Source organism: Panthera leo, chromosome F2 (assembly GCF_018350215.1).
Source record: "Panthera leo isolate Ple1 chromosome F2, P.leo_Ple1_pat1.1, whole genome shotgun sequence".
Lineage (NCBI taxonomy): Eukaryota > Metazoa > Chordata > Mammalia > Carnivora > Felidae > Panthera > Panthera leo.
In genome coordinates this window covers 79,881,315-79,908,570 of record NC_056695.1, presented here as the reverse complement: position 1 = coordinate 79,908,570, position 27,256 = coordinate 79,881,315, and the positions used below count along the sequence as shown (strand labels likewise).

The following is a 27,256-nucleotide window of genomic DNA, read 5'->3' as shown; positions in this document are numbered from 1 at the left end:
CTGTAGCCGTCCACTTGGTCGGTACCCACAGCACCGAGCCAGAGGACAAATTGTTAGCGACAGAAAGGGACACTTTGTCACAGTCACAGGGATGAACTACCCAGAAGAGAGAACAACTGAGTTTGGACGTAACGCTGTGACCTAAAAAATATGGAAAGGGGGGTAAAAACCAGTGTAGCAAAAAAGTGACAGAATTCCAAGGAGGAACGGACAGATCCACCAGCAAAGAGGTACATTTTAACGCCCTGCTATCAGAAACTGAAACAGGCACAAATGAGTCAAAGCTGGAAATGGGAAGTATGAAGAGACCACGCCAGATCTTACGGTTAGTTAGAACCCAGCCATTGACAGTTGAGTTCACGTGGAAGGCTCGTGAAAGTTGCCTCGTACCGGGTCACAGAGGCAATCTCGGGAGATTTCCAAACCTCAGTATTGGGCAAACCACAATTTTTTTTTTTTTTATCAGACATTAAATTTTAAAGGAAGAGTAGAACTAAAAAGACATTTTAACAAGGCCTGAAATTTTAACTTCTCTTCTAAATAGTACATGTATTAAACACATAAAGAGAATAAAAATACAAAGTAATCAGAACTGAATAAAAATGAGCATTTCACATCAGACTTCATGCAGTGCTTGGATAGAAGTGTACAGACTTAGATACATTTGTTGGAAAATAAGAAAGAACCATCAAAGAAGCCCGAAGGTACAGGAAGGACAGAAGTGAGATGTCTGTCTGGGCGTGGAAGGAAAAGCTGAGGAGCCGGTGTGCTTGGGTCCCCTCATTCCTTGGCCTGCAAACTTGACTCCTGCAAGGAGTCAAGAGGGCTCAAAGTCTGCTTGTTGCTATACCACCCCCCTCCAAATGGAAGATAATGAAGGAGAAAGTGAGGACAGAGCAGATTAACACGAATAAAACCTTCTTTGAAGATAGGTAAACCTAGCAAGACTCAATGAGGCAAAAAGAGGAAACTCTAACAATCTTAAGTAGCAAATAGAGAACTATGTATGATCTCAGGAAGGGGTGTGTGTTACCTTAAATCATTATGGGATAGTAATGGCGTTATGCTGGTAGATACCTTAGAAAACTTAGAAATAGATACAAACAGTTGTTTGTGCAATTACATAAATCACTGAAGTCAGCTCAGGGGGATAATCCACTCATCATTTCCAAAAGGCATCAGGCCCAGAGAGTTTTACAGGCAAGCTTTACCAAACCTTCAAGATTTGATGATTTTAAAGTGTGGCAGAGGATAGGAAAAAAGCGGAAACTATTTAGTTTCTTTTATGAAGTTTATCCAGATTTTTTATAGGCAAGTTTTACCAAACCTTCAAAGAATAATCTTACACAAAATATTTTAGAGAATAGGAAAAGTCGGGGGGACTCATAAAGTTACCCTGATGATACCAAGTGTTGGCGACGGTATGAGTGCTGTGCCGGGGTCAGGAGCACGGGGTCTGGAGCCAGGCAGCCTGGCTCTAGTCTGCCCCTCAGCATCTGGACTGCCCACAGGGGTCAGCCTCCCTGTACCACCTTCCTCAGGATGTCGGGAGGGTTAGCAGAGCTAACACACTAAGCACTTAACACACTAAGCACTTAGCATAGTCCTTGATACAAGTAAACGCGTCATTAGACCCCCACGCTTCTGATGGGAGTGCAGACTGATAGCCAACTTGGGTGCAGTCGGGTAATTCTAAAGGTCTGCCCTGGAGAAACCCACCTGCCTGTGTATAAGGAGACACGTGTAAGAGTGTTCATCGCAGTACTGTCTCTGATGTTCATATACTGTCATACTGCGCAGTAACGAATATGAATAAACTCTGCGTATCACATGAATACGTCTCAAAATGGTAAAAATTGGGCAGAAACAGTAAGTTGCAGAATATGTATGATGTAGGTATGCAATTTAAAAACCTGTGAAGTAACACGGTGTGGTGCTGATGGAGACTTAAATATGTAGCAAAAAAGTGATAGAGTCTAAATCCGAGTGAGACAGCAACATAGAAGGGAAGCAGAGGGGGGCGCCATAGAGAGAGAGAGCGCGTGCACAAGGGGGGGCGGGGTTCACAGAGAGGGGGAGAGAGAGAGAGAATCCCAAGCAGGGCTCGAACTCAGGAACCACGAGATCATGACCTGAGTCACCCAGTCGCCCCCTGCCTTGGATATCACGTGTGCGTGGACGAGGACCTGTCCAGTGTCCATCGTGCACAGTTTTAGATTCAACAATAACCGAAGAGCCTTCGAGCATCACACGCAGATTTTTCAGCAAAGGGAAGACACCGCCTCTCCCACCCGGGCCTCCTAAAGGCCCCAGCCTGCCTAGAACAGGAGCTTCCTTACTTCTGGTGGCTAGGATTTATTAAATTTTACTTTAATACCGTAGCCAATTTAAAGACTTCAAAATGGGGCAGCCCGTGGTCGGGAAGGCCCAGCACCAGACGGCAGTGTGGGCGAGGCTGGCCGGCTTGCTTTGCTCTGTTGCCCCTGGACGTGTCTAACGGGTTCCTGTATTGCCAAAGGTTGGGAAAAGTGGAAACATTCCGGCAGGCACGACCGTGGACACGAAAATCACCCACCCGACCGAGTTTGACTTCTACCTGTGTAGTCACGCCGGCATCCAGGTGAGGACACAGTCTCTGTGACACGGTCTGCGTGTTCAGCAAACACCGGAGGAGCACAGACCTCACGCCGAGCGCTCCCGGGGGCTCCGGGGACGTGGTGCGGAAGGCAGGGCTGGGGCCCGAGCCCGTCCCCGGGGAGGTGGGGCAGTTAGCCGGCGAACAGGTGAGTCGGGACCATGGGTGCTGGGGAGGAAGGACCCGCTGGCGTGCTGCGGCCAGGGTCCCCGTTTTAGATGAGGTGAGGTCAGACAGGCGGAGTAGTGGGTGCGAGGCCAGGGGCGCTGGCGAGGCCCGAGGGGCGTCCTGCGTGCCTGGGGCCGACTCCGGGCCAACTCATTCCCACGTGGTGGGCTTCACCCTTGTCCCCCGCCACGCGTGTTTGCAGGCCGCACAGGGACGCTCTGTCAGTGCAGGGACCCGCGGTTTTTGTCATCAGACGTTCGGCGCCGCGTCCTCGGTGAGGCGTCGCGTGGACGGGTCTCGGCAGCACCCCGGTGTGGGTGAGTTCTGGATGCCTCGCTCACGTGCTCACGCCCTGACCCTCTGGTCCGCTTTTAGGGAACAAGCAGGCCTTCCCACTACCACGTGCTTTGGGACGACAATCGTTTCTCTTCCGACGAGCTGCAGATCCTCACCTACCAGCTGTGTCACACCTACGTGCGCTGCACACGCTCCGTGTCCATCCCGGCGCCGGCGTACTACGCTCACCTGGTGGCCTTCCGCGCCAGGTACCACCTGGTGGACAAAGAACATGACAGGTAAGCGGCGTGCCTCTGATGGCCGGGGTCGCGTCGGCAGCTGCGTTTCCCGAACGGGAAGCGGCCGGGCCCTGGCGGCCGGAGCCGTCAGGCGCCCACCCGCCGGCGTCTTCCCCCCCCCCCCCCCCCCCCCCCCCCCCCCCCCCCGCGCCCGGCGGCTGCGTGGGCGCCTCCCCGGGTACCCGGTGCACTGAAGGCCGCGCTCTCTCTCTGTCTGTCCCCCCGCGCCCGCAGTGCCGAAGGAAGCCATACCTCCGGGCAGAGTAATGGGCGAGACCACCAAGCCTTGGCAAAGGCGGTCCAGGTTCATCAGGACACGCTGCGCACCATGTACTTTGCTTGACGTGTCATAGTGTTTACGATGGTATACGGAGTTGGATTCACATGAGACCAGCTACACTCAGACCAACAGATGCCCAGCCCTTCCGTGACAGCCAGCATCGAACATGAGACGTCATCGGTTTTAGTAGATCCTCCATCTTCCAGAATGCCTTCCGTCCCGGATTTCAGACCTGGATTTTGAACTGCAGACCTGTATGAGACCCCATTGTCGTAGGAAGTATGGTTTGCCAAAATCTAGAAGCTGCTTCTTAAAATAGAGTCCCGTGTTTCCTAAAAATCTCCTAAAACCAGTCTATGAACTCAGGGCTTTAAAACATTTTTAATTTATTTGGTCATTCAATTTACTTGTTTTTAATACATGATTCTCTATGAAATTGATGGGCTCAAACTAGCTGTGAACGTTCTCAGAGAGTGGAAGCAAAACACAGAGCACGGCAGTGGTTTTAAAGCCTTGAGCGTTGTGAGGTGGTCGCTGACGTCTACACCAGAGTGACCCTAGTGCGCTCCTGACAGGGCTCACACAAGCTCTTCGGGGCCGAGGGCAGGTGGCCCGCCGAGGCGCCCACGGGCGTCTCGCTCTGTCACCACCCGCCTCTCACTCAGCTTGAAATAAGGAGCGGGGGCAGAAGACGGGCCATGTGTGTTTACAACATTTATAGGTCCAGAGAGATTGGCAGACAAGTGCCATTTTAATAAAAATTTATTTAAAAAAAAAAAAAGAAAAAAGACAATATGCCGACAGTCTAATCGTAAGATTTGTCCTATAGGACTGTGACATTTATTTTCCAAAGTTTCTAAAGAATACGGGTCTGTGGTGATAAATACAGTACAATCCTTTTTCACTGTTATGTCTTTAATGTAAGAGAAAAAAATATATATATCTGGTTTGCAGTATTAATGTGATAGGTAGATGCTGTTTTTCATTTTATTGACTATGGGGTGCTTATTGTGATCTGTTTAGCATATCAGGAGTGTTTTGGAGCCTGGAGACTGGACCGCCTCGTGTGGTTCTCGCGCTTACGTACAGGAGTATGCAATTGACTCAATGTGACCGCGACCCGCCTTCCCCGCGTAGATTGCGTAGCCTGTACCTCGGGGGGCACCGAGCGCGCACGGCAGCCGCTCGCCGCCACCCCACCTCCCGCCCCCGTGTGTTGCTCAGCCGGTTAAGCACAGATGGAATGTACTTCTTCTTCCATTCCCGGAACAGGTCCACGTGTCGGAGCGCACTTCTCTCTGCGTCTGGTTCTCTGTTAGACGAGTCTCGTAGGATCTATGCACTGAAACGCGCAGAGAGCCGTCGGCGGTGGCTCCCCGTTGGGCGCGAGGCCAGCGGCCCGCGACGGAGCCTGCCCGCGGAGGTGGCGGACTGCAAAGCCCGCAGAAGAGATTTGCATTCTGGGCCCCAGACGCGGGTTTGCCAATCTAGAAACCGTCGCACTAAGCGTGATACCACGGACAACTCCGGAAGGGTAACAGCAGACGACTCTGTGCTAAGTGGGCTGTTTGTCCTCGTAGACAGTTTTTAAAACAAATCAAATCCACGTTCAGTGTAGAGATTCGGGGAAGGAGACGAGCCCTTCCCCCCCCCCCCCCCCCCCAAGTGCTGCTTTGTGCTCTGTAGGCTTACCCCTCCCTGCCGGCGGCCCTCCCCGGACCCAGTCCCCCACACTGACCTCTGGCCCTACGGTGGGGCGGGGGTCCCGATGGGCTGGCTGCCTCTTGCTGGAGACAGCACCCCCACCTCCATCCTTGTCTGCTGGCTCGGAGGGGGGAGGGGCGACCGCAGGCGGGGCTGTGACAGACACTTGGCCTAGATTTTGGCGGCGATGACAAAGGGGCGACTATTGTTTGTGAAGATATATACTCAGAGTGGTGTGTGCGTGCGTGTCTGTGTGTGCATGTGGGTGTCTTAGTAATGGCATTAGCCTTTTCTTGCTGTATCTTTTTTGTTTTGGGGGTTTTTTTGTTTTTTGGGTTGGTTGGTTTTTTTTGTTGTTATTTTGTTGGTTTTTTTTTTCTTTTTTTTTTTTTGTTATTTTGGTCTTTTTAAACGAACAGAAGCCTCTGCTCTAAGAAATGTTGCAATTCCCTGTCCTTTTATTGGCAAGTGGCACTTTCTCCTATTTTCAGAAGGATACCAATACACTCTTGGCTTAAATTACCAGGAGCATCCAAGCTAAGGAGGGAATCTCTTCACTAATACACCTTCGAAATCTGAAATTAGGTTAGTTTTCAGCCATGTTTAGGGTCATCTGGAATCGTGTGTCTCAAAGGCTTGTTTCTGCGAGCTGCCACAGGGTCCTGGCGGTCAGGGCAGTGGCGGTGCTTGGTAAAAATGCAGACCCCTGAATCAGATTCTCCAGAGCTGGGCTGGGCGTCTGTATTTTGTACCTTCAGCCGGGATTCCGGGGCTGCCTGAAGTCTGAGAACCCGTGATGGAGAACTTTCTGAAGAGTAATCTCCCTCGAGCACCAAGGGCCCAGCCCTTTGGCAGTGTGGGCAGGTGCCTTCTAAGCTAACGCCTAGGAAAGATCACAGGCTGACAGAAAATGAGACTTTTTTTTTCTTTAATCATTTGAAGGCAAGGTGTTCCTTTTCGTGGGCCATAGTACTTGAGAAAGGTACTTTGTACAGCGCTATGCTAGTTTTACAAAACCTTTCATACTAAAAGCATTAACAGACCAAACGTCTCCAGCTGGGTTAGCTGCATACCTTTGTACACATCTGATGATTCAGAATTCAAATGGCTGTAGTTACAGTTTCTCAGGTAAATAATTGTTTTCCCAAATTTCTACCAATCCCCCCGTTATTAGGATCAGTTTTGAGACAGCGTAAAACCTCAAAGTGCAGTAGACTAAGTCTGAGCCCTGTTCGTGTGGAAGCCAAAAGGGGCCCTCGCCCGTCTCTGACTGTGCTTGCACCCCCCGCCCCTGGGCTACCTCGGCCCTCGTGGCCCCAGATTCCCAGGGGAGCCCCGTCCTCCGCGTGCGTGCGGTCACCGGAGGCTCGGGGCCCATGTGGACTCGAGTGGCGTCCGCTCGCTGGCTTTGCCCCGCCCCACTGTTAAGTAAGGTGTGCCTTGCTTTAAGCAAACTGAATGTGAAAATTATGATGTAGAAATCTGGATTCATTAAAGAGGAAAACTAGGATTTATCTCGTCTCTTTCAAAGAGGTCTCCCAATGAGATTCTTATACTGGTACTCTTCCTAGTAGATTTTAAAATGTTCGCTTTAAGAGAAATGACAGTACCCACCTCCCTTCCCCACTGTTCTGCTCGCCCCGCTCTCGCCCTAGTGACAAAGCAATGAAGGAAACCCCGGGGGAGCCGAGGGCGGCCGCTGCTTTGTGCCCGTGCCCCTTGGGGACGCTGAGATTCCAGCCTGTTTGTGTGCTACAAGCTCAGAATTTCCTAGTGCGGATACGTTATTGTAAAACTGGGCATACCTGTACTTTTAGAAAGGGACTGTTTGGTTTGGGAGTTGAGAAATCTTCACACACACACTTTTGATACGTTATAGGGTCTGCTTTTACTTTTTTAACGTGATGTCGCTTTCTGGTGGTGTTCTCACACTCCCGTGGATGAATGTTTGCACTCTAGAACCACAGGCGGCCCCTGGCCCTCGGTGGGTGCGGGGGGGGGGGGGGGGGGGGGCTTGCCCGAGAGGGACGTGGTGGCAACGGAGTGATTTCCCTGCTCTTTTGAGGTTGGCCGGGGTCCCTGCTCTGACTGATGTTCACCCTGGCTGCGGGGTGCTCATTGGAAAAGACCGTGTAGTTCAGTTCCTGCAGCGGGGTGTGGGGTAGTTTTACTGATGTCATATTATATGTTATTTTTATTGTTGGTAAATGCAAATGTTGCTATTTATTTTTTTTCTTTCTGCTCTGGTTCGATTTGGCCGATGTGGATATCCCAGTGCATGTGGTACCTGATGGATATGCTAGCAGTTTCTTTCCCCAACTTTTATAAATTGCCTAATGTTTACCTGCAAGTTTGCCGGATGATTTTATTTTTGAAAGCCACAAATGTAATTTTTCTGGATGAATTGTTTTTCTTATATATGCAGCAATGTAATTTTACATTGATCTGCAGGGTGATTTAAATTTTATTTTTACAGGGAAGTTTTTCAGTCAAATTATATATTTGATACAATATGTTAAGGGTAGACCAGCCAAGCGTCCTGCAGTTGGGACACCAGACTGTCTCTGGGGGGCCTGGGGGGCTGGGACGGCTTCTCTTGGTTGCTTGGCATCATGGAAGCACTTGGCTTGGTTCGTGGAGCCGTCAGGATCTGGATGTACTCCTTCAACGGGACTTTGATCTGTTGGACAGTTAAAAGGATTTTTCATGGGCATTTTCCTACACCTAAGGCAGTTCCATTAGGAGGAGCTTTAGAAGTTGACATAATCCAGACAGTGGACAATCCCAGTGGCCCAGACAAGCCATAGAAATTTCCCTGTGACCTCTCTTTGACTCATCTCTCACGCTCATGAGAAAAGGAATGTACAATAAATAGAAACTTCCTCAGTGTTCATACGCCTCACTTTCAGAATGCAAATAGTTTATTTATATTTTAAGCCCTTCCCCAAAGTAACCGAGAATCTTCTCCCTCGAGCTGCCCTGCCTGCGGGTTTCGGCTGCGGTGACGTTCTCTTCAGTGTGGACACGGTGCACGTGTGACTTTGTAATGGGGCTGTCTGTGTTACACACACACGCTGACTCTTTTGTAAGGAAGATTTTCAACTCAGAATAATTGCACTGATTTTTTGACAACTTCCTTTTTATTATGTCCAACTTTGCATCTGCTGTACTTGTTTGAAACGATTGTAAATAGATGTAGGGCCGCAAACGTGATAGGAACGCGACGCGTCGCTTTGTTGTAGGGTACTGGCACGTTTTCAGTATTATGTGTTAGAGTCGCGTGGACTTCACTGCCTCTTTAGCCTTGTGTCTGCTGACCATTCATGAAGGACAAATTAGCCTCGTTTTCTTGTTTTCCAGAAAGGAAGTTTGCAGTTTATTGAAAGGAGGGTATGCTCTCCCGTTGAGGTCTGAAGATTTAACTTTAAGAGGGTTAACTATAAATCCTTTGAGCGCTCTCTTTGGTCTCATTCCTGGTTGTTTTTCATGGCTCCTTAAAGCATTTTCTTCCAGTTCCATCCAGCATCTGACAGTTCGGATCAGAAGCATCTGTGTGGCCAATGTTGCTAGACGGTGAGGGCCTCCCTCACTTCTCTTTGGTCAGCCATCATTTTAAAGCCATGAGATCACTGTTGTGTCAAAACCGTCATTTGTGGCTTAGCCCATCGATGCTGGAGAGACCTGAGATCCAGCGCTGTTCCTGTATGCCTTGTGACGTTGCTAGATGAGAAGTATGTGCTCCAGCCCACAGCCCACAGCGTGCAATCGTTTGCGGTCAGGCTACCCAGTGAGACACGCACGGAGCTTCTAGACCCAAACCAGTCACGAATGTGTGTCAACGTAGCGTCGATGCCATCGTGGTGCCCTCCGTAATGCTTTTTTGGTTATGTTTTGCCATTTTATTGTCTAAAGTGAATGTATTGGCCTAGCCAAATCACTACAGAAGGTGGTTTCTGAATACCTTTTAGTTTAAAAAAAAGTAAATAAATGCAGATAAAGGCTACCTCTGAATTCTCGGTAGATTAGTGTTTGCTCTTAAGCGTAGCTATCCACACTGAAAATAGCCAAAACGTTGCCTGAATAAACTGAATTGTGAACATCTCTCTCTCCAGTTCTGGCTTGAAAATGTGTGTGCCATACTGTGACCCGTGGGCAGTCCCCTCCTCCCCCTCGGAGGTAAGAGAGGCGGCCTGGGACTCCTCGGGGCTGCCCGGCTCCGTTTTAGGACTCTAAGCAGCCAGCACGAGGAAGAGCCTCCCGCACCGTCCTCCCAGGCTGGCGGGAGCGCCTCCGTGCGGGGCTGCGTGCAGCGAGACCCTGAAGCGGCCTGTGGTCCTGGCCTTGTGCGCTTCCCTGTTTGCTGTGAGAAAGCACTCTCTTCTCTGCTTCACTTGTGAATGGGTTGAAAATGGCTCCCTCTGCGCTCTCCTCCCTTTTTATACGCTCTGTAAAATCACAAAGGTGCTTAAACACCAACTCTTGTGCAAAAATAATCCATCTAAAGTGGCCGTGTGGTCGCAGGAGACAGTGCGGTCGTGATCGGCCTTTGACCTTGGAACCTTGAGTTACTGTCACTCCCTACTTAAAAATGATCTACGGTTTAAAAGCAAAATGTTCTGTCCGAGTCCAAGGCCCTTTGTTTGACCGGACATAAGGGCCCACAGCCAGCATCTTGAAGTCGGAGTTCCCAGGGCCCCCTGGGTCATCTGACGCGCTAACTCGCTAACTCGCTAACTCGCAGGCAGTCAGTCCTGAGAGTCTGTCACCTACCGCTCTGAATAGCCCTCCCTGTGATTAACCACTTTGCTGCCAGAACGTCCTTTGCCCACACGCTGCCGTGGGTCAGTCGGGGTCGCCCTCTGCCCTCTTCACCTCTGGTCTTTAGGCTCGTTACGTTCTCTCATCTTTGGAAGGTCCGCATTTGCTGCGAGACCCCTCCGTTGGTTTGCTCTTAAATTCTTGAGGGACAGGCGGGCGGTTTTGCGGGAACGGACGTCTGGGGGCGTGGAGGTTGCTCTGCTCGCTCACCGGACGCTCATCAGATGCTGACTTTGGCGCAGAGAGGTTACGCGCGTAACGTGACCTGGCAGTTTTTGCCTTTAGCACTGTCGTTTTGGGTTTTGATGCTTTTCTCGCTGCGCGGCGTGCTTTAATCCTGAAAGAGCTAAGTGTCCTTTGCGGTCTTTCTACGAATGTTTTATAATGGCGCGACTACACTGTTTTGTAGACACAGCCCTCCCCAAGATGCGTGGGCGCTCAGCGCGGGCACCCTCAGTGTCTGCTGACCTGCTGCTTCTGGAACTGCTCCGGCGCTCTGGGTTGGCCTTCTCTTCGACCAGAATCCCATTCAGGGCGTTTTCAGGGGACACCGCACGGCAGCCCACTCTGATTCAGTAATGTGAACTGTTGAACTCAGATCTGCCCATGAGCTCTGTGCATAAATGTCTCCAGAATCCCGGGGTGAGCCTCTCCCACCATTTTCACGTTCATGAAAAATTATTTTAAAAGAGGGAGCTGAAGACTACTGGTGCTTTTGTTATTAACACTTTTCTCTTACTGGTTGATGTGAAAGAGTTAAAGCTAAAACACCAAATATTAACTCTTCCTCCTCAAGTGTCTCCAGGAACTAGATGTTGAGGCCACCCTCGTTAAGCACCTTCTGAATCAAGGTCCTTCAAACCGTGAGTCGATCCCAAGACCAGCCTACGCCATGAGGCCAGGGGTGCGGTGCAGGCCAACTGCGTGGCCCCTTGGCACCACTTGGCAGACCTCGGTGCTTGTGTTGGGGAGCCGAGGCTCCTTTGAACTCTAGAGACTGTGGGGACAATCTGGGGGAGGGGGGCGCGGGAGAGGGCAGGTCCCTCTGACCCAGGAAGCGGGTGGCACCAGGCCTTCCTCTGGTCTCCCTCGGTACCAGACTGAGCATGTTCTGGAAGACCCAGTCTCAGCCTCTGTGCCTTTAAAAGTCCGGTCCTCAGTGTCCTTTTGGAATCGCGTTGGGGCTGCGTTTTCATTGGGAAGTAAGCCTGGATCATTCCACAAGTCAATCATTGACCTTCTGCCTTTGAAGCTGCGTTTGCTCCTCAGCTCCTGACTTTGTAAACTGTGATGCCCGTGCATACTGTCTCACGTCGGAAAACGTTAGGTTCTTGTAGCCGCAGGATTTCCTTTCCAAGTCCACGTCCGCGGCGGGGATTCCGGGAAACGCGCGCAAGATCCATCTCTTTTAGTCAGGCATCGACCATAACCGTCAGCAAGACCTGGTGGCTTCGTCCCCTTAGTCGCTTGACAAGACTATTTAGTGTCACGGAACTAGATTTTTAGAAAAGGAATTGGAATCGTGTCTCTGGTAAATTGCGTGTGAAGTCCTCAGACGTAAGGTGCTATTCAGTCCTACTGTCCTTCTCTTGGGACGCTTTTCGTTAGCGTTGCTGTTTTGTGTGGTGTGTGGGGAAGCTGCTGACTGGGGTGAGCCGTGCATATAGGACTCCCGATTCTGACATACCTAAAATGCAGTCTTTATCTCTAACTCATCTAAGCCAGGTTTTGAGCAGTTTCTTGGCTGATGGTCTAATGACAAAACACCTTACCCTGTCCAGGATGATTTTATTGCTTTCAAGCGGGGGAAAGAACCCGATGTTATTTATTTTTAAAATGCACAGAAATCCATCCTTACTGGCTCCTCTTGGCCCTCCCTTCTCCCAATCTCTCCTTTCTGAAAGGCAGTGAGTGGTCTTTCCCTCGGCAGAGGTGCTGGCTGCAGAGGGGAGGACACATTCAGAATTTCGAATCTTCTTCCAAGGCAAATACACGCGTGACTAAAATCCTGAGAGTATATAGTGTAGCACTAAATGGAAATTTGAGTCCTGAGTTTGATAGTGGATTTTAATGTAGTGGCTGAAGGTATGAATTCATGTTTTGTAACTATAGAGGCAAGTGAGTTTTTACTTTTTAAGAAGTTTTAAGAGAATAATTGTTAAGTTTCTGTGCAGCAAAGTGGCTAATTACTCATTAAATACAAGAAAAGAATGTAGTGTCTAAATCCAGATTTTTCTTACCTCTGATACACTTCAGATTACTTACCTAATATGTATTGAGGGGTTTTAACCCTGAGTTTTATCAACTTTTCTAGTTTTATTTTATTTTTATAAAATAATTGAAAAAGAACCAAAAATGAATTCAGAAGTTCCATAGGTAGATCTTGCCCCTTCTTAATTTTCCCCCCACAATAAAACATTTTAGAAGATATTTTGAATCAAAATGTATTGTGACCATTGAAAGTTTACTATTTTCTAAGAAGCTGAGCAGCTACAAGGGCCTCGTTTCAGGCGGTACTCTGCGTATTGTCCACGGACTGTTGATACCTGTGCGGTGGGTCTATGTGACGACGTCTTGTGCTTGCAATAGAGAAACCGTGCAGTGCTGTTTTGTAAAACTGAAAGTTCCTGTACAAACTAGTATTTATATACATTGGCCTCTCTGTATAATTTCTCATTTGCTACATGAATTGTAAAATTAATTATAAAATTATAGTACCTGCTAAATACAATTCGGAGGCTTACGTCCTTGTCTTTTGTTCACTACCATTCCGTGTGTTTTGAGGATGTCCGATGCCTGCATGACGCGAGGTGGTAATGCCACTTTAAATCAAGCCTTAATCAGATGTTAAAATTGTAAGTTTCAGAGTATGCAAAAATATTAGGCAGGGTGGGTTTAAACTGTTCAGATCAAGATGCTATATCCTAAATCAACCAGTCTCTTCTCTGGAGTTACAAAGGGAAACTTTCGGTGATCCAGATCCCTGTCTCGCTCTGTCTGGTCTGGCGTGGCCGTTGCCAATGCTCGATGAAAACGGACCATTGTGCATTTCTGTGGCAGTCAAAATGACCTATTCTGAAAGTCTAGAGACTTTTTCAGGGTTACTTTTAAATGTTTGGTTTTTTTCCCTCCAGTCTGAGATTTATTTATGGCAAATGGAGAGTGTGATTTGGGCATGAATCTTACTGAACCTGCTCACGTTCTAAGCTTTCTTCAGGTAGTGCCACCTGCCATCGCTTCCGCATAGGATTATCTGGATTTTTGTTTTTGTAAAAGCATCTTAAACTTAGACATAAAATGGAGGGGACCCAGCTTTCTTTACAATGTGGATCTACCTCAGTTAAACAGTTGGGTGCTATTTACTAAGTCTGTCAAATCAAATTGGAAAAAGTAACCAAACAGCAAGATATAACTCCACACAAAGCTTGAAATCATAATTTCCGTTTATTTAATAATCTTTTTATTTATTTTGTGCCTTTTGTGTTGAATCCTAATGCATTGAAAAAATCAGTATGAAATTAAAATTCTTACATTGCAGGTGGGGAGAAAAGCCCAATTGGCCATGGAATTTGATAGGTTGCCCCCAGCCAACAAGTAAGGTAGAACTGAAATCCCAACTGCCCTCTTGTGAAAAGAAAAGAAAAAAAAAAAAAACAACAAATTATGTCCAAGAGCAAATTAACATTTTACAAACAAATTCCAAACTCTTCTATGCATGTACTTAAAGCTCTCTCTTCATTTTCTGTGCCAATGAAGGGGCAGCCAAAACAACTCCCACGTACTTAACTGTTTTGGGTTTTGCCATCTGTGCCCCTCCCCCCCCCCCCCCCCCCCCCCCCGCCACCTCTGGCGTATTTTATACATTTATTTCATAAGCAGCAAATGGACTGTTGTCGATTTCGTCTCTCCTGGTGGAGGTGTTGGTGGCCAGGGGGGAGCCGGAGGAAGAGGGGGGTGCGGGAGCCACTGAAGTGTGGGGTGGGCCGTGGTGGGGTGGGGGGAGGCCTGCATTCAGCAACAGCCCCGGGGTTGCCCTGAGTTAGGCAAGCTTTCTGGCAGGTGAGAAAGTAAGGTAGGAGATCGATGACTTTCCATGCTTTTATATTTGGCAGTTTACAATTCTAGACTTTTCCTACTGTGGTGATCTTTTTTAACTTAATTGTTTGGAGGTAACACAATATTTTGGAGTCTTAAGAATTTGATTTTATACCAATAAGAAATAAAAATTAGGGATCTTTCCTGTAGTGTATAGTTTTACTATTTTAAAGAGATCTCTGAATTTTACAAGAGAACCAACATTCCTTAGTGGCAAAACTCTGAAAGTTGATTTGGGAGGCTTTTTGCTGCAGGATCTCCAAAAAATGGGACGATTCTAGTTAAATGTTCTCCTTGTTGAGCGTCCACCGGGTCAGTACTTGAGCTCTATCTTATAGAGTCGCTCATCCTTCGGTATGCTGCATATACAGATCGGCGCCGTTGCACTTTCTCAGTGGTGAGAAACGCCCCGCAATTGGCTCACCAGTAAGCATTCTGTTCTTTCACCTAACAAGAGTACTTTGGGGCAGGTGATTAAATTTATATAGGTACCTCAAGAAAAAGAACCTGAATATGCTGCATTTTGTTTCTTTAGCTTTTATATGTAGCATTTTGTTTTGCTCTTATCATTTTGTTTAGATCTACGCTTTTTGGACCCCAATAGACTGTTGGACGGGATTTTAAAGTGACTCTTGTCGGGATACAGGATCCTTTGTTTTTGTCTTTTCAACTTCAGTATCTGGTTCAAAGGTCGCCCACCATTAGTGCTACTTCACCCAAATGCACCTGCGAAAAAGGATACCGTGTGTGTAGGCAGACAATAATGTTCCCAGTCCTTTCTGTTCATGCTGCTTCCTTAATTCTTTTCTCCGTGTCATCAAGAGGTTGGATGACTTGTTTCTAAGGTCAGACTCAAACATCTTGGCATCTTAATGGCTTCAACACAGACCTCACAAAATTGCCATTGAGTAAGTAGCATGATCCTAAAGGAAGCGCTGGCATCCGGCAGCCGGATGGATCTGGTCTCGGAAGAGCCAGTCTCCGCGTCTCTCCATCCCCAGCCCTCACCCTCACCCGGCAGGTGGGGAGTGGTCTTGATGGACGAAAGACAAACTGGTGAAGAATGCCAAAGGCTGAGACACTGAGCATCTATTGTCACGTTCAAGCTTAGCTGGGTCCTTTCGAGTTTGTTTTACAGCTTACTAGGTTAAGTAGTTTGCACTATTTTTGCAATAAATTCATGGAAAACCTAACAGTTACTTGTTTTGTTTCTTACTGTGTGTATATAAACTAATACTAAAAGTTTGGCATAGTGTTTTTTCACCTCCTTACATAACCCTTAACATGCACAGAATGCTGTAAATCTGATAAAATATGATGTGAATGATATTTTATAAAGTTATTTTGTATGGTGTCAATTTTGTTTTGCCTCATAGTATGTCAGCAAAAAATAAAATAAAATTCCTCATATTTACAGCTGCCTCTCCCAAAGATTTTCAATTACTCACAGATTTTATTTGGGCACTATCTTCGGTACGGTGTAAGATTCCAGGTTTCCAAGGTGGGAGCACGCCTCCAGTGATGGACGTCCAGAGGCCTAGTCTGCAAGTATTGGACCAATTCCTTGAACAACGTATCCAGAAACTCAAAAGGGCTAAGCATCAGTCCCTGAGAATTCGGGTTTGGGGATGAGAGCCACAAGAACGAACTAGAAAAACAAATGCGGTATCTAGGGGGACTGGGGTGTTTCTACTCTAAATGCCATGAGAAAGGATGAGGTCAAAAGCCGCAGAACTAAGCCCCAGGCAAACGCAAGCCCTGAGATCCACATTGTGTGGGAACCGGAACTGACCACATCCAGGTGTCTCATCCTGGTGCGTCACAACCCCCTCCACCAGGCTAGGGTTACACATACTGCTGCAGCTCTGAAGGCCCTGGTGGCCTTGCTGTGGGCTGTTTGTGACTCCCACTATCTGTACCCTCAAGAATATATGCTGTTGGGAAAGGAGGGCTGGACTTAAAGCCAAACAATGGCTGAAAACCCTAGGATACACGTACGTTGGTGCTAAAGCAGGCCAAGGTTTCGTTCTTGTTATTTTCTGATTTTTAAGACTGTATTAATTACAGAGAATGTAAAAATTCAGATGAACATAAAGATGAAAATTTTAAATTATTTATAATCACAACACGGATAGGGATTCTTAAAACTTCTGGTGTATTTTGTCCCAGTCTTTTTTTTTTTTTTTCCTTCCCCTTTCCTGACAAAATCAAGATGAAGTTCTTCCCACTACCTCCTGCCTAACGTATCCAGGACCCTGTACTTCTCACTGACTTACTATCTAAAACCACCTAGCACTTTTGTGCCCACTGGCCCCAGGGCATCTAGCTGCTACTGGAAGAATGTAAGAAAATGATGAGAGCTCTATAATCTCTTAATCGATATGGGCTTACCTTATTACAGTCTTGCTGTTTAAGTCTCACTTTATTGAGTGGCCAGAAGCATTATAGTCACGAACTGACTACAAAAACCTAAGGATTAAAACTGTAATGATGGGGCGCCTGGGAGGCTCCATCGGTTAAGCATCCAATCCTTGATTTTGGCTCAGGTGGTGACCTCCCTTGCTTATGAGATCAAGCCCAGAGTCAGGCTCCCCACTAACAGTGCAGAGCCTGCTTGGGATTCTCTGTCTCTGTCTCTCCCCCTCTCCCCTCTCCCATTTACATGCTTTCTCTCTAAAGAAGTAAAAATTTAAAAACCTATGATGGTGAGTGTTACATGAATTAGGAAATAATTTCAGAAAAGCAAGCTGCTTGATCAGGGTGTTTCTGCTCCACAGAGGACGGGGAGCCCACATCAAGAAGAATGGAAGGTTAAGGTAGGAAAACTACAGCATCTACAGCAGAGTAAGATCAGTGTTTGGGGCCTTGAATGCCAAGAATGTACACCACATAGGCGGGGAGAGACGATCCTTTCTAAGCTGCATGGTCCAGTAAAGAAAGTAGTCTGGGATTTGAATCCCATGCCCACCACCTCCTAGGTATGTTCTGCACTAGTGCCTTAACCTGACCACCCATTCCCTTTGTGAAACGCGGACACTATACAGTTTATGGGAGGATTCGATGAAATGTACACAGTATTAGAAGAGGCTTGGGTCCCGACAGCTACTTGAACATTTCTGACCAGGAAAAGAAAAATCTTCACAAATCTGTTTTGATAATCTGTTATCAGTATAGAAGAGGAAGAGGAAGGAGGCTGTAGAGATGAGGAAACCAGTGAGGAGGAGGCTCCTGGCTCAGACTGGCACACGACCCGAGGAGGAGAGCTCCCTGAACTGGGTCGGAAATGCTTAGATGAGTTAAGAATGTTCAGCTGGTTAAACACAAACCAGTGAGTATTTTTCTGGGGGATTTCTTAAACAGCATCGTGTCCCGAAGGCACAGATACTAGTGGCCGTGCACGGCACTTAAAGAGATACTCAGACATCTTTGTGACTTTGGGTTTGATGACAAGTTTTCAGATATGATCAGAAAAGCATGATCCCCAGAGAAAAAACATAAACTGGACTTCCTCAAAATTAAGAACTTCTCATAGAGATATCATTATTTCTGCTCTTTGAAAGATGCTGTCAAGACAAGGAAAAGACAAGCTACACACTGGGAGAAAATATTTGCAAATCACATAATGTAGCAAAGGGCTTGTTTTCAGAATATATAACATTCTCAAAACACAACCAAAAGAAAACCCAATAAAAAGATGGGCAATTTGGACACTTTACCCAAGAAAATACGGTAAATAAGCAAATACTAAGATGCTCAACATTAGTTATTAGTGAAATGCAAATTAAAACCTATACCCATTAAAGGGGCTGAAATTAAAAACAAAAACAACCTACCAAGTTTTGCAGAGGACGCAGAGCAAGTGAAACTCCTTTACTACTGATGGGAATCCAAAATGGTACAGGCACTTCACAAGTTTGGCAGTTTCCTATGAACTTAAATACACAATTTCACTCCCAAGTGTACACTCAAGCAAAGGGACATCTTCTGTTCACATAAAACCTGCACACAAATGTTTCTAGGGCTTTATTTGTAATCATGCTGGAAACAACCCAAATTGGGAATTATGTGTTGGCCTGGGGAATGGAGAAACTACTGTATATCCCTAGCGGGGGTGGGGGGCTACACAGCAATAAGGAGTGGGACCAGCAATAACATGAACCCTGTGCATTACGCTTAACAGGGCAGAGCTGGGTTCACAGGCTCTGTACTCTAGAATTCTGTTTCTGTGGCATGGGAAAGACCGGTCAGCAAACCATGGTCTGTGAACCAAAGCCAGCCCACTGTGTTTCTGTATGGCCCATAAGCTAAGAATGGTTTTTACATTTTTAATGTTTCAAGAAGACCAAAATAATACTTCATGACCCATGAAAACTATACAAGATTCAAATTTCAGTGTCCAGAAATGGAGTCCCACTGAAATATGGCCATACTCATTACTTTATGTATTATATATGGTTGCCTATATTACAATAGCCTAGTTCAACAGTGGTAACGAGATTATACAGCCCACAAAGCTGAAAATGTTTTGGTTTTGTTTTTGAGAGAGTGCAGGGCTGGGGGGCAGGCAGAGAGGGAGGGTGAGAATCCCAAGCAGACCTGACACAGGGCTGAATCCTACGACCCTGGGATCATGACCTGAGTATAAATCAAGAGTTGGACGCACAACCAACTGAGCCCCCCAGGCGCCCCTAAAATACTTCCTATATGGCCCTTTCCAGAGTAAATTTGCTGTCTCCTCTGGGTAAAAAGGATAGCTCAAGGGGTTGCCAAGGTAAAGGGCTGGAATGAATCTGACCATGAGGGAATTTGCAGGATGACAGAACTGTTATGTCTTGTGATTACACAACCCTGAGTTTGTCAAAGCTCAGAACGGTACACCAAAATGTGGGTTTCTAAAAATGTTTAAATAGGGGCGCCTGGGTGGCTCAGTCGGTTGAGCGTCTGACTTCGGCTCAGGTCACGATCTCGCAGTCTTTGAGTTCGAGCCCCGTGTTGGGCTCTGTGCTGACAGCTTGGAGCCTGGAGCCTGCTTCAGATTCTGTGTCTCCCTCTCTGTCTCTGCCCCTCCCCCACTCGTGCTGTCTCTCTCTCTCTCTGACAAAAATAAACATTTAAAAAAAAAAATTTTTTTTTTTAAATTGAGCCACCCAGTTGCCCCTATCGGTTAAGCGTCTGACTTCGGCTCAAGTCAAGATCTCATGGTTCGTGGGTTCAGCCCCGCATCAGGCTCTGTGCTGACAGTTCAGAGCCTGGAGCCTGCTTCGGATTCTGTGTCTCCCTCTCTCTACCCCTCCCCACCTCATGCTATCTGTCTCTCTCAAAAATAATAAACATTAAAAAAAATTTTTTTTTAATTTTAAACCAATTTTAAAAACAAGAGGAACAGAAAACATCAGTAGTTACCGGAGGGTAAGTGAACGGGGCTCTGAGCGTACAGAAGAATATTTGGGGGGATAGAACTGTCCTACATATTGATTACTTACATAACCAACACATCAGATGTTAAAGGATGACTTTACTGGATGTAAACTTTAACTCAATTCTTTAAAAAAGAGAGACAAGAGACAGCCAAAAATTTACCCTACTGTCAAAAAAAAAAACAAATAGAGCTTATGGTTTTCTCATGAACAATAAAAACAATTACTTTGTGTGTAATGAACAATAAAAGGAGAGTTTTCTTTTTTTTAAGATTTTCAATATACACAGTATTTTAAAATGTTTTTAGGAAATGGGGCGCCTGTGTGGCTCAGTCAGTTAAGCGTCCGACATCAGCTCAGGTCATGATCTCACAGTCTGAGTTCGAGCCCCACGTCGGGCTCTGTGCTGACAGCTCAGGGCTTGGAGCCTGTTTCAGGTTCTGCATCTCCCTCTCTCTGTGTCCCCTACCCCCGGCCTCTCAAAAATAAATAAATATTAAAAAATTTTTAAATGCCTTTGCAGAGATAATTAAATCAAATACAAACAATATTAACGAGATTTTTTTTCTCTGGGAATAAAAGTGTTAGAAATGCTTTTGATTTATTTTTTAAAGTTTATTTATTTCGGGAGAGAGAACATGTGCACAAGTGGGGGAGGAGCAGAGAGAGAGGGGGAGAGAGGGAATCCCAAGCAGGCTCTGCACTGCCAGTGTGTGCCACACGCGGGGCTGAAACCCACAAACCATGAGATCATGACCTGAGCTGAAGTTGGACACCCAACCGAGCCACGCAGGCATCCCAGAAATGCTTCTTTTTAAATTTTGCATACGTCTCAGGTAACAAGCAAGGCATGAGAACAACAGAGGGCTCTAAATCTAGTTCCACAAAGCATTTACTATTAAACTATGTACAGCTTCTAATAAAGAAATTTATTTTTCAGTTAATAAAAATGCAGTATTTAAGACAAATCGTCAAATTTTCAAACGCAACATACTACCCATAAACTATATTTTTAGCTCAAACTACAGCTAGTTGTTTACAAGAACTAATTTCCAAATAGTCATCTATGAATTTACACAACTGATATTTAGAAGCTCTTTAAAATTACTCTGTAAATTAAAAAGTTAAGCCAACTTGTCTGCCTCTACAGCTTACCCGCAGCAGATGAACCAGGCGTGCCCGACTGCATAGGCAGCTTTCTTGGTACGCCCTGCCCCAGGCCTGCAGCGTGCGCCCCTCAGGGAAAGGCTGCTGTCTGGGTTCCTTTCCTGTTGGCCATCTATGGCGTGGGCACATCAGGTGCCCTGAGGCAGCCAGGAGGGCATACAATGTACTTGAAGTCTCTGACAACTGAAGAGTCTAAAGTCACGTGGTGCTGTGCTCACTCCAAAGCAATGGTGCTAATCCAGGAGGGCGCTCCGCAGGCTGACTTTGGGTTTAGGACTCTGCTTCGTCCCCATTACTTCCATCATCCGTGTCATTCTCCTCGTCCTCTTCCCTCTTCTCTTTAAGCATTTTCAGATATTTACTAGCTAAAATCTTCTTTGGTAATATATCTTAAAAATATAAAGCTAACATCAGCAATTGGTTTTGGCAGACCATGAACACAGCAATGCAAATTTCAAAATGTGCAAGTCCCTGCTTTGAACTCTAGAACAGGTTCCAAAACACGACAGAATTCCGACCCTGCCTCTGGGTGACAGCGCAGGAAACCAGCACTGCCTCCTGACTAACGCCAGAGACCTGTTTCCTTTCCACGGACTGCAAACCATGGGCTCCTGTGTGCTGGTAACGACCGGGAGCAACCCTGTCCTACCCACCTGAGACAGGCCGGCGGGCCCCGGGGGGAATAGATTAAAGCTCTTTTTTTAGCTGTGGCCCACACAGCTTGTTCCGCAACAACAACTACGAGTTTCTCTGTTTCTGGGGCCGAGCAGACCAGCCCAGAGTCCTCCCTTCAGTGGTAAGGAGTCAGCCAGGCTCCCCCAGCCACCCAGCCAGCCAAACATCCTTGTGCAGGTTGTTGACTTCACTATCATTCTAGGTGAACCACATTACAAACATACTCTGACAAAACTAATAATGTCTTCCTGTGCCAGGTCATGGTAAACTTTGGCACCTGGAGAAAGCAGCAAAAAAAAAAAAAAAAGTCTATTTCAGTGAAAGCAGGGGGAAAAAAAGCTGTAAATTACTACATCTGTTTTAACCAGAATGTTTCAAAAGCTAAGTACCTGCAAGAAACTGAAAAGTTTCCGATTCCTCTGCAGTATTTGATAAATCACTGTAAGTGAGTGCTTTCCTTTCTTTTCCATTGCCATGTCTGTAGGAATAGGTGGCTAGATACTGAACAAAGAGTTCCTAAAACAAAATGAAAAAGTGAAATGAAAAGTATGCCCTGAAAATTTACCGAACTTAATTTTTAAAATTACATTGTTTAGATGACTGCGGATTACCTGGGTTTCTCAAATTACAGAAAACTACCGGGGAAAGGAGAAATGGGTCAGAAAGAAGGCAAAGGTGTATCAAAGTTGGCAGGGAAGCAGGCATTTCCCTAAAGTTATTTTAGATTTCGAACTCAGGGAAATTTTTTTTAATTCAACGATGGATTATAATTATGTGAAAACTATGGGCTGGTTTAAGGAGCAAAGGACCATTCAAAAATTCTCTTTGACTCAGGAACACATTTTTAAAATACAGCGTCTAAGGTGGTGGCGTACGACTGTAATAGTCAAACAGCCGGAAGCTGAGAGTTGACCACCTTTCCCATTTTGCCCAAACACCTTCCGCAAATCAACAACCTGGACGGAGCCTCTCTCTTCCCCTCCCTCTAGGTTGGTGGGTAAGGAATGAAAGTGCACAGGGCATCTAAGTATCCCAGCACCACGTGCTGATCGGACGACTACCCCCCTGGGCTCCGGGATCAGGCGGGCAGAAGGTCTCAGCTCTGCCCCAGCACCCTGCAGGGACACCGCACTGAGACCCGAGGGGCTGCGCGGTCCAAGGCAGGCTTAAGCACGGCCCAGTGCAGTAACACAAAGGGTGCTGGGGCACTACTGTCCACACCAAATCCAAAGAGACCCTGAGCCACCTGCACCTAGAACGGCGCTGGCACCACGGGCTGGGAACGGAGGCTGGTTGTGGCCGGGGGAGGTCCAGCCTCGCTGCGCGGACAAGGTGCGTGCGTCGTCGGGCTGTACCTCCAGAACCCTCTCACTGCACCCTGAGGAACCGGGGCCCGAAAACCACGAACAGGGCGGAAGCGGAAGAACGGAAGGTTTGGGGGCCCGGAGTGCGGTGATGCGCGTGGAGAAGACGCCACAGGAGGCACGCGTCAGGTCGCGTCAGCCAGCGCCACCACCCGGGGCCTCGCGCAGGGGAAGTCGGGAGCGGCGCGCGGGGAACGGCGGGAGTCGCGCGGTAGGCGAAAGGCGCGCGAGGCAGGACGGGAGCGGCGCGGTGGGCGGGGCGGTGGGCGCGAGGGCGCCGGGCGCTGGGGCGCGCGCTGCGAGGGAGGGGACAGGGCGCGACGCCGAGGGCGCGCGCGCCGCGAGCCCGCGAGGGGCGGGGGGGGCGGCACCGGCAGCGCCGCGGGGCGGGGCCCGACGGTTCCGGTCGGCCCCCCCCCCCCCCGCCCAGCCGCTCCCTCCTCCCCGCGCGGCCCGCCTCACCGTGGCTTTGGCCGTGAGCACCAGCGCCTCCTGGTTGATGCTGGACACCTCGGGCGAGCTCTTCATGATGACCCGGATGCGGGACAGCGGCAGCGACACGAGCCGCTGCTCCCCGCACCTGTCCCTGCCCGCGACCGCGTCCGCCATCTTCGCGCCCCTCCCCGCGGCGGCCGCCGGACCCGCCGCGAGCGAGGCAGGCGGCCTGCCGGCCTGGCGGGTGCGGGAGCGGAGGCCCGCTGCCCCGTGGGAGTTGTAGTGTCGGGGAGGCGCGGCCTCGGGGGCCGGCAGCCGCCCTTCCGGGGCAGAACTACAAACCCCGAGATGCCGCGCGGAGCGGGCGGAAAGGCAGCCGGCGGGGCGGTGCCGCCCAGGGCCGCGAGCGGGGCTTCCCGCCAGTTGCCCGCGCGGTGCGGACCTGGGGGCGCGGCGCGGCTGATGGCCGCAGCGGCCCTCGGAGACACGGGGACGGGGTACCGTCTTCAGAGCTGGGGAGAGAGCGCACCTTCCTGGGAGGAGGAACAACACACGTGGAGGCCCCGAGGCCGGAGCCGGTCGGGGAAGCTCAAAGGGGCCGATGTGCTGCAGTTGGACTGAGCGGGCAGCCAGGGGCTTTTATTCCAGCAAAAAATGGGAAGGGGGTGAAAGGTGTCAGAGGGGTGATGGGATAAGTCTCAAGTGTTAACAGGATCCCTCTGGCTGCGGACTGTTGACTAGCCCAGGAGTAGTTAGTTGTAAGGGCGGAAGCAAAGAGACCAAGTAGAAGGTGATTGGAGGTGATGAATAAGGTGCCAGTGTGACTAAGGTGAAGTGAGCTGAGAAAAGAATAGCAGGAGGCAGCCCGGGGCCAGATCGGGCAGGGCTTTGTAGATCATGGAATTCTGTCCACCTGAACGAATCCGGAGGCCCTGGGAAGAGTTAGGAGGTCCCCCTTAATTTTACAAAGAACAGGACAGAATTAGGAAGGCTGCTGCTGGGACAAAGACCATGGTGAGTTGGACTAGAGTGAGGTGGTGGCAAGGAGTAGGTTTGGGATCTAATATGAAGACAGCCAGCAGGACCTGCCAGTGAGATGTGGAGCCAAAGAATGGTGATGCCATGTTCCAGAACGGGGAACACTGCCAGAGGGAGCAACTTTGGCCAAGAGGTTTGCTTTGGAGCAAGTTAAAGTTCCAGTTGCCTGTGAAACACTAGTGGCGGTGTTGAGCGGATAATTCGACTTTGAAGCCTGGAGTTGAGGCCGGAGCAGTTAACTTAGAAACCAGCACTGTCTGGGTGGTAGTTAAAACCGTGAACTTGAATGAACATATTTAGGAGGAGGGTGTAGATAGAGTGGAAGGATCTAAGGACTCCAGCCTAGGGTGCTCCCAACATTTCAACATGGAGGAAAGAAGGAAAATCCAGCAAAGCAGACTGGGAAAAAGTGGCCATTAAATAGGAGGAAACCCAAGAGATTGGGTGTTCAGAAAGCCAGTTCAGAGGGTGCCTGGGTGGCTCAGTCGGTTCACCATCAACTCTGGACTTCAGCTCAGGTCACGATCGCACAGTTCATGAGTTCAAGCCCTATGTCAGGCTCTGCGCTGACAGCATGGAGCCTGCTTGGGATACTCTCTGCCCCTCCCCACTCATGCTCGCGTGCGTGCTCTTTCTCTCAAAATAAATAAACTAAAAGAAAAGGCGTTTCTGAAAGGAGAAACTGGTCAACTGGGTAGAAAACGGCTGGGAAGTCGAATAGGATGAGTGTCTTACCAGTCACTAGCAGTGTGACCCCACTGCTGAACCACGGGGTCCTAGGAAGTGTGGAAGCGCCTGGCATTAAGTTCCGCGCCCTGACAGTGATATTCCACCCGGCACCACCTCCCTCTCGGGTCAGCCCTGAGCAGCAAAGGGGATGGAATGAGAAAGGCCGTTGTGAACTAGAAAGCATCCTCCAAAAGTCTAAATTACCGTGTAAGGTTTCAGTGTTCCTGCTGCGAGGCCTTTTCACCCCAAATCAACTTTGATTTCAAAGTTCATATAAAAAGGAGCGCGTGGCTGGCTCGGTTGCGGAGGATGCGGCTCTTGGCCTCGGGGTTGTGAGTTGAGGCCTCACGTGAGGCTGGGCGTGGAGCCTACTTTTAAAAAAGCTCACCTACAAACAGTCTAGGAAATTCAAAGCACACGTTGTTTCACCTTTCTGACTTCAGGGCTGTTCATCACTTAGGTAATGATCACGAAATATAAAACTTACAGCATGTTTCTACGAGTTTAGTAAATTTTGAAAACTGCTCTTTGTCCTTCCCGTAGAGGGGACCCGAGACCAGGTATCACAGATGTTCCAGATTACTGATCTTAGTGGTATTAGGAAAGTTTTCGCATCTGCCTTCAGCCATAATGACCCAGTAATTTCAGCACCTGCTATGTGCTACGGGCTTAGAAGGTGAAGGTCGAGGATACAAGGATGTTGTCTTCACCACTGTCACCTCAGGTCTTGGTCCAAATACATGCCAGGCACTGCTAGACACGGAAGAGCAGCCAGTGAGCAGACAGCTCTGGTCCCGGCTCTCCCAGAGCTTGCTTTCAAATACAAAGGAGACAGAAAAAAAAATAGGAACGTCTCCTGTGGTAAGTGCTCTGGAGAAACCCGTGTGAGTGGCAGGTAGCCTTTCAGAAGCGAGTCTCTGCTCCGTGTGAAGAGAAGGGAACAGCCAGCAGTGCAGAAGGGCTGGGGCAAAATGAGCCCCCCAACAGGACAGCCTGCGGGAAGGACACCGGAGGAGGAAGATCCCTTGGCAAAATGGAGGAACTGAAAGGCCAGTGTGGTTGGAGCTTAGTGAGTGAGACGGTGTGGGAGACGTGGGACCCGCTCAGGCAGGCAGGTGAGACCTGTGGCTCTCATTCTGGAAGCCCTGAGAGTTGGGGGGTGAGAGCAGACCCAACATAAAAGGCCAGCCCGGTTGCCAAGTGATGGCGAAGTGACAGCGTGCCCGGTGCCGGGCCGAGAGGAGGCCCCGCTCCAGCCTCAGGACTCGGCTCTTACTCCAGGGAGCTCCGTTCCTCCGGAAGTGGTTGACATTGCCAAGGTGAGCCAGAAACTACCCAACAAACACCCACTACACGGTGGAGTCCTTCGGTCCACACAGGGGGCACGCTGTACTGCTGATGTATTTTGAAGTTCCTAGACATTTTGTTTCTCTAGATGGTTATTGCTTTTTTTTTTTTAGTGTGTTTTTATTTTTGAGACAGAGACAGAGCACAAGTGGGAGAGGGGCAGAGAGAGAGGGAGACACAGAATCCAAAGCAGGCTCCAGGCTCCGAGCTGTCAGCACAGAGCCCAATGTGGGGCTCGAACCCACGAACCACAAGATCTGACCTGAGCTGAAGTTGAATGCTCAACCGACTAAGCCACCCAGGCGTCCCTGGTTATTGCTTTTTGTAAGGTTTGTCTTTCTTGGGACGTTGGAAAGCAGGATGTGTTAGGAGATAAAACAGAAGAGGAAGGGATCAGGAGAGCCAGAAGGATTCAGGAAGTGGAGGATGAGGAGCTCGGGTTAGGGAATTTGCAGGTGACATTCGGTCATCGATCATGTTAGGAACAAGGAAAGGTGCAAAGGAGGAGATCTTCAGAAAAGAGGGAAGGTGCACCCTGGTTTTAAAACAAGAAATAAGCTTCAGGGGGCACCTGGGTGGATCAGTCGGTTAAGCATCTGACTCGATTTCGGCTCAGGTCATGATCTCATGGTTTGTGGGTTCGAGCCCCGCATTCGGGCTCTGCGCTAAGATTTTATTCTTAAGTCATCTCCACACCCAACGTGGGGCTTGCACTTACAACCCCGAGATCAAGAGTCACACGCTCCGCAAACTGAGCCAGCCAGGCGCCCCTAATGCCCCTCGTTTCTGATGCCTCTGCACAGTCTTCC

General features: G+C 48.6%; 2 protein-coding genes across 13 annotated transcripts in view; one reads left to right on the top strand and one right to left on the bottom strand.

Moving 5' to 3' along the window:
- The window catches only part of AGO2 (argonaute RISC catalytic component 2), a 123,999-nt gene extending 111,076 nt beyond the window's left edge, over positions 1-12,923 (top strand). For 9 of the 10 annotated variants that reach the window (XM_042924283.1, XM_042924286.1, XM_042924284.1 and 6 more), the window contains 3 exons: positions 2,519-2,620; positions 3,179-3,378; positions 3,613-12,923. In XM_042924283.1, the coding sequence (XP_042780217.1) occupies positions 2,519-2,620; positions 3,179-3,378; positions 3,613-3,721 (411 nt within the window). In that variant the 3' untranslated portion in view covers positions 3,722-12,923. The remainder of the gene's footprint in view (positions 1-2,518; positions 2,621-3,178; positions 3,379-3,612) is intronic. The other variant, XR_006198521.1, reaches the window with a different exon arrangement.
- Positions 12,924-18,112: 5,189 nt separating this feature from the next.
- Positions 18,113-23,700, bottom strand: CHRAC1 (chromatin accessibility complex subunit 1). 3 transcript variants are annotated; one of them, XR_006198519.1, is made up of 4 exons: positions 23,361-23,700; positions 21,924-22,050; positions 20,848-21,248; positions 18,113-18,207 (listed from the first exon to the last, which is right to left on the bottom strand). XR_006198519.1 is itself a non-coding variant. In XM_042924262.1 (3 exons), exons 1-3 carry the CDS (start codon positions 23,505-23,507, stop codon positions 21,130-21,132), a joined length of 393 nt encoding a protein of 130 aa, XP_042780196.1. In that variant the 5' UTR covers positions 23,508-23,700; the 3' UTR covers positions 20,601-21,129. The 3 variants fall into 3 exon arrangements, 1 of the variants encoding a protein (XP_042780196.1); XR_006198520.1 differs by having other exon boundaries at positions 18,113-18,200; XM_042924262.1 differs by lacking the exon at positions 18,113-18,207 and having other exon boundaries at positions 20,601-21,248.
- Between the last annotated feature and the right edge of the window lie 3,556 nt (positions 23,701-27,256).